The sequence below is a fragment of the Trachymyrmex septentrionalis genome, unplaced genomic scaffold (assembly GCF_001594115.1).
Source record: "Trachymyrmex septentrionalis isolate Tsep2-gDNA-1 unplaced genomic scaffold, Tsep1.0 scaffold71, whole genome shotgun sequence".
NCBI classification, from domain to species: Eukaryota; Metazoa; Arthropoda; class Insecta; order Hymenoptera; family Formicidae; genus Trachymyrmex; species Trachymyrmex septentrionalis.
This window is the reverse complement of record NW_017305895.1, coordinates 1364930-1375838: the sequence shown is the minus strand read 5'-3', so window position 1 is coordinate 1375838 and position 10909 is coordinate 1364930. Positions and strand designations below refer to the sequence as shown.

At 34.9% G+C, this 10909-nt stretch overlaps 1 protein-coding gene across 2 annotated transcripts in view; it reads right to left on the bottom strand.

Moving 5' to 3' along the window:
• Positions 1 to 10909, bottom strand: part of LOC108753754 (protein phosphatase 1 regulatory subunit 3B) — a 34118-nt gene that overhangs the window by 6206 nt on the left and 17003 nt on the right. The window contains exons 2-4 of one of the 2 annotated variants that reach the window (XM_018495625.1): positions 8443 to 8685; positions 6019 to 6528; positions 4987 to 5505 (exon numbers count right to left, since the gene is read on the bottom strand). In XM_018495625.1, coding sequence (XP_018351127.1) covers positions 5329 to 5505; positions 6019 to 6528; positions 8443 to 8679 — 924 coding nt within the window. In that variant the 5' untranslated portion in view covers positions 8680 to 8685 and the 3' untranslated portion in view covers positions 4987 to 5328. Of the gene's footprint in view, positions 1 to 4986; positions 5537 to 6018; positions 6529 to 8442; positions 8686 to 10909 lie in introns of those variants that run through there. The other variant, XM_018495629.1, reaches the window with a different exon arrangement.

Below are 10909 nucleotides of genomic sequence, written 5' to 3'. Positions count from 1 at the left end.
TCTCTCTCTCTCTCTCTCCCTCCCTCCCTCTCTCACTCACTCTCTCTTTTTCGCTCTCGGTGATCACCAAGGCGTGGTACCATACGGCGTGACCGCGGTGTGGCACGGACGCACGGTGTACGCGATCCTGCGCCACTACTCGCAACCACGCCTCGAATAATGTCTACAGGATATCTCAGAAGTCGCGCACTTCCTCCGCACCGGAGATACAATTCATTGCTAAACTGTCTCAATGTTGAGAAACGTACAGATAAGGAAAGTTCGCTCGCGAGAGTTCAACCCTCTGATGCACTTCAAGGATTAAAGTTATTCCTGCAGCTCCTCTTATCGCGCACATGCAACTACAGCGATATCGGGTTACCGAGAAATTATATTCTGGTTTATATTTATCGTGTTATACTCAAGAGCAATATGTAATTGCGTCGTGTATAAAACTTTCAAACGAGGTGATAATTGCATCGTACATCTGAGGGTTAAGAGGCCATCGGATTGTTTGGCATCAAAAAATTGTACATGTACTGCCGGATGTTGTCGAGCGGTGCCAGATACTCTTCGCAAATAAGGAGTATAATAACGATATAACAGTATAATCGAGAGAAAAATTATTTACAATGGAAAGAAAAATTAAATCCCCAGTGATGTTAAATGTTAATGCATCATAATAATAATAATATAATTAATATATTATAATAGTAAGTATTAATATATTAATATTGCAATAATTAACAAACATTAAAGAAATATCTAAGTATAATAATGTGTTACACTAATAAGAAATAATAATCAAATTAATAAGTGTTAAAAATAGCAAATAGTGTAAAAAGAGAAAGGCGAGAGAATACAGTGCTAATGTAGAGTTCCAATATTTCAAGCGGATTTCCATTTGAAACATATTCTCATTCATATTTATTAAAATCCAGAATAACATTTTACATTTGAGGCGTCCTGTACATATCTTTACGGATAAATATGTACGTACGTAATGAATGATACCGAGGTAAACCACGATATTGTACTTTGAAAATATGGTTACCTCCCGCATTGACATAACGCGTTTACTTAATTCTTAAGCAAGGAATTAAATCTTTCTCGTGTCTGAAGTAATTCTACCTCGGAAAAGCGTTCAAAGAATAAGAAACTTCTTTTAGAGTTCATATGAGAAATATAACTTCCTTGATATATTACAATACAAAGAAAATTTAATATTAATTTTAATAATTTTAAGATAACTATAAGGATTTCCGATTTAAATTTGTGTATGTATGCATTTTCTTAGATGATATATTTTATTTCAAAAATTCCTGAAATATGTGAAGCTTTAAGATCTCCAGAATTTATGGAAAAATTAATATCATTGATTACATAATATCACAGAAGGATCTTAACACATTCATAAAATAAAATTTGAGACTATTCGTTAAATGTCTAAGTCATGGAATTTTGCAAATTTACAAATTACGATGATCATAATTACATATCTCTTTAAATCGCGATTCTTCGTAGCTTTTTTTCTTGTTACATACTATCCTCTCCTTTCATCACAACGTCTGAAAATGTAAGCATTAAAGCCACTTGTCCATTGCCAAACGACATCGCGGGAAAGCTCATCGTGCTGGCAAATATAGACGGATTTAGCGGTACCGGAGCGAAGTGGGTTAACGTGTTTGCACCAGGGTCGGGTTTCGCAAATCTCGAATAGAACCGTCGAACGAGTCAAACCGAATACGAATCTGTCTCGGATACACGTACATTTCGCGTACCTCGGTCTGGACAGATCAGGGTCGAGGACATATTGGGCTTGGAAAAGATCAGTTTTGTTTGTTATACTTATAACAGCGTGCATGAAACGACGTGCTGATTGGCAGTGTGTCAAGGACATCTTTGCTTCTTTTTTGGCCGTGAAAATGATTCGAAATACTTGCCGTAGTACTTGACATAGAGCCTACAACAAGACTCGCAAGTCTTATGTCGTAAGAAATTAACCAATCACAATCGATTATTTTTCTTACATTCGACTGTGTAATTAATTAAAAAATTGAAAGTTAATTCTCACATACAGTACAGAAGATGGCAGCAACATTGCAACGTTTCCTACGTTACTGCAATATTGCTGGAACGCAAACTGTGCTGTATGGGTTTCTTATGACTTAGAGATTTACGTCTCCTATTATAGACTCTGCATAATTTCAAAATTTTCAAACGATGATAAGCGATCTCCTCTACAATCCAATAAGCACCAACAGTATAAACATAACAATATTATAACACGCAACAAGCTATAACAGCTGTTACGTACAATTTGTGTTATATTACATTTATATTATTAAGTGAGAAACTATAATTATATATTGTTGTAATTTTACTGTTAGAACGGTGAGCAGCCTTTGCCTCGAATAAGAAAGTAGGAGTATCGTTTGGAATGTCGTTAATGAATTGCGGCATGGCTTTCAGGCAGAAAATGCAGTAAGTTTGCACTACCGGCAACGTTTGCACTACCGGCACAAGAAAAAATCGACAAGGTGAATGAATGTATGCGTAAATATACATACATTCCTTCAGGAAAGTGATTAAAAGCTATCACTCCGACGATACCACATAGGCCAGTCTCCCCTTCATTCACACTCATGACTTCTGCGTTATTTATATAACATTTATCGAAAGATTAATACTCGGCTCGCTTATTGGATGCGTCCAACTTGATTCCATCGAATTCGTAACACACCTACTCTATGCGTTTCGGTAAATAGATTTTTTCGCGTTTCTACACAATTTCAAATTTTGCTGTAGAATGTCCCGAAAGCTAAGTTCAGGACTCTAATTCATTAACTATCAAAGTTCATCAAAAACTAAACAAAGCGCGAAACACATAAAAAAAACGTAAGTCAGTAAGACGCAAGCAGTAAGCAAAACGGTCCAATCACAATAGAGAACTACTTTACATTCTGTACTGTGATTGGCCGATTCTCTTACTGCATCTTAAGTCTTATTGCTTATGTTTTTTTTTATATGCTTCTAGTTTATTATCTATTGCAATAAGCCGCTTTATTTTCCGTAATTTTCAAGTCGAAGAGGAAGACTTTAGAGGAAATAGTTTCTTTATTTTCAAGCTTGTGATATTTTTCTGTTTTTTTTTTTTCATAGCCCATGCATGCATCGCGACGCGATGGATCTATAAACGCGACGATAGAGAGACAAAACAAAAGCAAGACCGAGAGTGAAGAACGAGAGATGAAAGAAGATGTGGCACGAATATATGCGGGAGGGAATGAAATCGGCGTGCCATGTCATTGCGTGGTAACAACCTTTCGTTAAGGCGATTAGAGTCGCGCGACTCTCTTCGTCGGTCGGGCCTGTTATCGCGCTTGTCTCGCACACGACGCCGTCGACGGTCGACCATGTTATTTATAGAGAGAAAGTCTCAAGCGTTCGAGCGGCGAGAAAGGCCATTCGAAATTTTGCGAGGTTCGCGATTTCACGATCATTCTTCGATCGATCGCGCAGTGTAATTGCGAAGATAATGACGAGATCAAAGTTTTGTTCTTCCTAGAGCTTTCGACTATGCTCAAGGGGAAGCTCGTTGCACTTGCCGGTTAATAATAGCTCGTGGGAGCGTGGTACTATTCCGTCTGTGCGCGCGCGAGACGGGGTACATAAATAGATAGAACAGTCGTAAGTCTAGAGAGTGGAAGCAATGAGTTTTCATTTTGTAATGTTCAATGAGCTCTCGCGTTTTAATGTAATTTTTTTCTTTTTAACTGTATGTTCGAAACAAAAAAATGTAGTTAAATATGGCAAGTTAGTATACTGTGTTTTAATAATTTTTTGTTCTTTTTGAATTTATTTTTATTTATAAGAAAAAAATATGCAGTTAAAATATGTAGCAAACTGATATTTTAATTCTAAATTAAGCTTCTATTTTATGATAGGAAAAAGAAGTTAAATGTTTTCATGTTGTAGAAATAAAGATTTTAATTAGTTAGTAAAAATAATATATTAAATAATAGTTTAATATAAATTTTTTGTTATTTGCATTATAATATAAAAATATTTTTCATTATTTAATTATTGTTTCCTGTCAAAACACGTTTATTGAACTTGAAAATAGTATTCACGAGCATACTTGCAATGAAATATGCTTCATTAAAATTCAAAAATATTATAATCCCTTAAGAAGCAGCATCTTGCTGACGTTACTGCTTATTGCATTAAATTTAAGTATGATACATCGGTATATAACTGCATAATTCTCGTTTCATACTTTGTACGTGCATGGATCAGCCCATAAAAATACTTGCTATTTCAAGCACGCGTAAGGAGTGTAAGGATACGAGCACTCGAATAAATCCATTCAGCTTAAAACGAGTATGGCGGTGAAAGTTGTCGAAGAATCAAATTTACAAAACGTGCTTTGAAATCTGATACGTTTACGTGTTCGATATAAATATTTTAAATAAAAATTTCTATTTTAATAAAATTATTAAAAAAACGAATGTTTTGCGTATACAGAACGAACGGTTTTTGTTGAAGTACTTAAAAATTTAACTAAATACAGATCTAAAAATAATTCTGTTCGGATTGAAATAATTATCGGATGCTAAACTAGTTTCTAGAATGTTAAAACTTTTTTATATAATTATCAATGTTTAAGCGTTCTACATAATTATTTTAATAACTAATATAGAATTATTTTCAGATCTATATTTAGTTAAGTTTCTAGTTACTTCAGCGCAAAACTATTCTTTCCGTGTCATTCATAAAAATGTTCTTATAAGTAATGTAAATTTAATTATAAAAACTATGTGCCTACGTAGGTTTCAGTACTATCGCGAACGTTTAGTGCTTATTCAGCAGATTCGTTTAAGCAGCATTTTATCGCGCAAATCACCTTTTTCTTTCAGGCCATCGCTCATTGCGAAAAAATTAGCGTTAAAACTCGGCGAAGTATTCTTACACGAAAGAAAAGATAAGGGGAGAATCGGGGCTTACCGTGTAGATTGCGTTATCCAACGCTCAGCGTCGTTCGGTTCTGCTGCCCACATGCTATCATTCTCCCGATTGTTTTTTTCTCCCGCACGCGCGCGCTCTTGTTTCCTCGTTCTCAATTTGAGAATCGTCGCACAGCTTCTCTCCTCACGTCCTCGCGTTTATTCCTCTCCGTTCCCACGTCCCTGGCGACTCACGTGCCTCGCGAGATGCCTCCTGCTCGTGGTCTCGCGTGATCTACGTCTCGGCGAAGTCGCCGAGATGAGAAAAACTGGAGGAGTTTGTACAGCTTCGTACATGATTTCGATATCGAGACGAGGGGGCATGACCTCATCGTCGATCGATTCACCAATAGGGTGCATCGTTGGCCAGGTGCTGCCAAGATGCGAACTCGCTCCAGGTACGCATATTTAACCTGGTAGCTTCCGCGATCTGCGGCACACTGCCGTCCCTCGTTCCGTTGGAGAGCCCGTCGCATTTCGTCGTCTGGCTGTTATCACATCGTGCGGCTGGTACTCGAGGCTGAAGCATCGGTATAAGGTGTCTCAATTCTCTGCGCATCGTTATAATGAATTAAAAAAAAAAAAACTCGGAATTTATTTGACCTACCAATTTTTCTACACAAAAGAGAGGAAAAATTTTATGGGATATATATATATATATATATATATATATATATATATGTGTGTGTAACTAGTTTCTGAGCGTTAACAAAATAAAATAAAAATCTAAAAACATTTAGTACTGCGCAAAAAATGCAATGTGCGTGTATATTATAGAGAATATTTAGTCATGAATATAATATCTTTGAAAATCAATAAACCGTAGATTGTCGCTACTTGATAAATATTTAATGAAGATCCGAAGATATGTACGATTGTAAATAAAATCACGTAAGTTTTACGAAATATGTCAGTCAGTCAGTCATGGATAGTGTGCAGCGTCACAAGGACTGCAAATAGAAGTTACGTCACGGATGTATTTAATATTCTTTACATATTAAGAGATTTTAAATAATCCTTTTAAAATACTTACCTCCTGTTTTTTGCTAACCAGATAGTTTTTGCCCTCGTTGTTGTCCCACGACTCTCTGCCGTCGGTGCGATATCTCACGCAGAACTCAATGACGTTCGATGCCACCGGCAAGGTGAGGCGGAAGCGGAAGGTGTCGTACAGGATAAGGGAACTCGATGACCCCGGTTGCGCTACGTACGTGCAGTGCACGTCCTCGTGGGTGGACCAGCTGTCGCTACTGGCCCTCACCACGACCTCCTTGTCGTAAGCCAGATTCCGTACCTTCACTGTGCCCACCAAGCACTGCTCGGACTCGCGCACGATCACGTTCTCCAGGCTAACGCTATTTTGATCGAGCTTACGCCGGAAGGCGAGATAGTCGCTCGCCGGTTGCGGGAAAGTCACCTGCCACGGTGGCGTAATATCCTGTGTCGCTTCTTGACTTTGATCCTTTGATATGCCAAGCAAACCAGCCACGTAAGCTGTGCTCCATAATGGTGGTACGTTGCTTGGTTCCGACATGACGCGAACCTGCCAAATCAGATGTAATATTGAAATATTAGAATTGTAGAACGTCGTAACAAATTCAAAGAAAGAAAAATGTTAAATGGAAACGACTGTTGGATGATAATATCACTTATATTTGCTACAACATATCTCAAAAACTAACATTTTAATATAATATATTAATATATTAATATATTAATATATATTATTCTTTTAAATATTTTGGCATATTAAAAAATAAGACAAAAACAAGACTCTCAGTATTAAAGTAAATATGTGTGACCTCAAGGCAAATAGGAGTCCAAGAATAAATTAACGTGTTATAACAATAAAAATAAAAATGGAAAAGCAAATGTTAGAATATAATTAACTGTTAATAAAACAAAATCTAATCGCAATCGCATTACATGTTTCGGCTGCAAGTTCGAGCCCTCCTCAGATGTACAAAAATGTTTTATGCACACGATACATATCATTAAAGTTAAATAAATAATAAAAAGGTACTACCACTTGGGTTTTACTTTTAATTTGATAGAATTTAATTTGGCGCCTGTTATTGATGTCAAATCTTTTATACAAATGATATATATCATTAGAATTAAGTTGAATAACAAAGATAGATATAATAATATACTATTTGAGTTTTATAATAGACATTGTTAAGGTTAAGTAAATAATTAAACATAGTAGAATTGAATAACTTGGTGCCCGTTAATATCAAATTTTTTATACAAATAATAGATATCATTGGAGTCAAGTAAATAATAAATATGGTAGAATTTAACTTGGTGCCTGTTATTGATATCAAATCTTTTATACATTCTAATGATACATATCATTAGAGTTAAGTAAATATTATGCACTACTTATTTACTTATTACTTACTTTTACTTTTTAATTTGATAAAATTTAACCTGATGCCTGTTGTTGACGTCAAATTTTTTATACAAATGATACGTATTATTAGAATTAAGTAAATAACAAGGATAAGACCACTTGTGTTTTACTTTTTGAAAGTTATATCATTTAGTAAAGATAGTATCACTTGGATTGTACTTTTTAATTTGGTACATCAGTTTTTTTTTAATAACGTATCATTTAAGTTTTGTCATATTTAGATTTATTCGAAGAACGTAGGATATCTTAGCACCTTTTTAATCTTTTTTTAAAAGGGTATAATACTAATGCAATGAGCGCTAGCGCTAGTTTTGCGATCTAATAAAAAACATTTCAAGTAATATCTTTATCCTTTTTTAACCTATAATTAACTACGACTGCGCATGTACAATATCGTATATTGCACATGCACAATTATAGCTAAGTACAGATTAGAAAAGAGTAAATATACATATCACTTCGAATGCTTCCTCTCGAATCATTTTTAACAAAAAGCATTTAAATTATGTGCCTCTTGGCATTTATTTTTGATAAAAATCCCGTTCACACGCTTATAATACATTTTATTCAATATATATGTATATGATATGTAAATTGTCAAAAAGCTGGTGACTACCGACGCACATGTTAAATGCGTTATTCTTAGGCCTCTGGCCAAATGTTACCGCGCTACTTCATTAAAAATAACTTTAAACAAAATTCATAATTCACACAAAAGTAAAGTAAAGAACGTTATTTAACTCTTCACTGGTGGTATTGGTTTTGCTTATCTCGTTATTTGCTTTTCGAAAGTAAACTAGACGCACGTCTACTTCGTGAATGCCATAGAGGCTGATCTAAGTAGCACACAGCATTTACAAAGCGTTAACAAAGCGTTAACAAAGCGCTAAAAAAGCAATTGTAATAATAAAAAAAGTGAGACATTATTCTACAAGTGTAATGTGTGAGCAATAAAATTTATCTGTACTAAAGAAGAAAATCGATCTCGCGCCATATACATATCTGATCTCGATAAAAGCAAGGAGAAAATCGCAAAAATACCTGTGTGAGCGGTCGGCCGCGATCATCGGCGAACACGACCCGTTTCTTTTGTTTTCCATCGTTATTTCGCAATGAGTCCAGGGGCAAGGATCCCGTAGAGAGGCACGGTCTGATTCTAGGTGGCACCGATCGGCTGGTGATCGTGGGTGCCGTGACCACCAAGGGACCGTACAGCAGGGAACTGTACACCGGGGGGCTGTGTAAAATCAATTCGGCAGGCATCGCTATCGAACACATTTAGACCTGCAAAAAAAAAGAGGTTCACTTTTTATTGCCATTGTCATATATAGCCAAAACGATACTGATACTAATAATTATTATTCTTAGAATATAAAGTATACTCCGCTTTTATATGGTCTTTAAAGTTTTAAATTCGAGGAAAGTTTCAAAATGTAAATTTTATGTAAAATTAGATATCTGAGTTATATAAAAATAATATAAAGTGTCTATATTTATGATATATTTTACATATAACAATTTGTCCTATGTTTTCTAAGCCACTGGCGGAATTAAACGTATAATTTGTGTCGGCAATCTCTTTTCCGTACACTTCCTACTTATTCTTTCAGAAATATAACTGTAGAGTTATGGCAAAAGCGACAACCGCTAAGAATTACACAACGAAAAATCGGACTGGAAACATTATGCTTAATAGTCTCTTCATTGGCACTCTGGCGCCTGAAATTTATTGATGTCGAGACAACATTAACATTAATTTTCACCACGTGGGCGAAATCTATGGACGATATATCATTCAAAGTTGTCAGGAACGTCTTTCGGCTGCCAAAAATTTCGTCAACCATTCGAATCATCTCCGGATCACGTGGATCTGTATAGAGATCTCAAAACCATTAAAAATATTTATTATAGCTATATCGACTGAATGCCAATTAGTCGCCGATGTGCACAATAGTTAATCTATTGTATATACCATCGATTTACTAATCGCATTCTTGCAGTGACAAAAATAATCGTGTTTTTATATATTATCAAGAAAAAATTTTGTTTGCCTTAAAAATTTATGATAAGCGCGTATAACTTAAATTAATGTATTTGGGGAAAATTATTAATAATTATCTGCTTTATCAAACGTGGCCAAATACGACGCCGCCAATCACAACTTTATTCAAGTGTATTACGGTATCTTGTAAAATGATCTATTTTATGTATTACGTATGTACTGTATATACATTTTTATAAGATACAGTACGATAGCACGAAAGTGAACGGTACAAGTGATTAAAGGTTATCATAATCCGGTAACATAAGCAAGATTTATTACAACTTATTAATGAGTTTTAGATAAAAATGATATATAGAGTGTAATGAAATCATAGATTTCTTCTTAATAAGCATTTGATGGAGAACACAACTTGTCAAAATAATTTTAAGAATTTTTCTAATATTTTTCTATTAAATAATATATAATATACTAAATAATAGAAATATGTCATATTATATACAACACGGCATAGATTTAGGTAATATATTATCATTAGATAATATTTAATTTATGTATATATTCCTGTATGAGAAAACTGATGCTTTTCATTTGGTGACACAAGTCGACACATGCATTCTATCTTTTTTGACATTTCAGTGAATAACAGAACGACTTGTGTCAACTTGTGTTATCAAATGGAAAGCATACATTATCTTTATTTTGCTGAGTACAAAGTTATTGTAATGTAGAGCAATTTGTGTAGATTCTCGAGCTGATTGAGGATAAAAATTGTGTTTAGAACTCGCTAAAACTTTTACGTATCTGTGTACATAATTTTGCCATTGATATACATTTATATGTTGGCGCAAATATGCACTACATGTATGCATAATCAAGTTACTCGCGGAGTAGAATTACGACTCCCAGGCGCGACGAACCAGCGAATGGCTCTTCCTTTTCTGGAGACCGGTTCCGGGTGAACCGGGTCCGAGACACGACACGCATGTACATACAGTAGGTACCAGACCGAAACCGAACGGCAGCGCGGAGAATCGGCAGACCATGAATCGCGTGGGCTCAATTTTAGATTTCAGCGTGTCGTTATCTTCTAAATAATTTAAATCAAATATAACATAAAACATGTTTGTAAAATTAGTTTAGACATAAAATAATTAGTTTGCAACAGGTTGCGAACTAATAATGATAGCAGAATTAAGTGCATCTCTAAACATTTGTACGAATATATAATGTTCGTTTCTGCCAGCAAAGCAAGAAAGGTGCTTACTTGATACTAAAACTCAATCAAGTTCGGCTACAAAGGCCGAACTAAAGACCGAACTTAACTCAGGATAATTATATAGTTGGAACGTAATGATTTGTGTCTACATTTAGTGGCTATGCATTTCCACTTATTAAGTTTAATTTAAATATATGCTACATGTGCTTCATGTTTATACATTTGAAAATACATTTAAAAGTAACATGCAGAAATATAATATAGTTAGAATATGTTTTGATTAATAC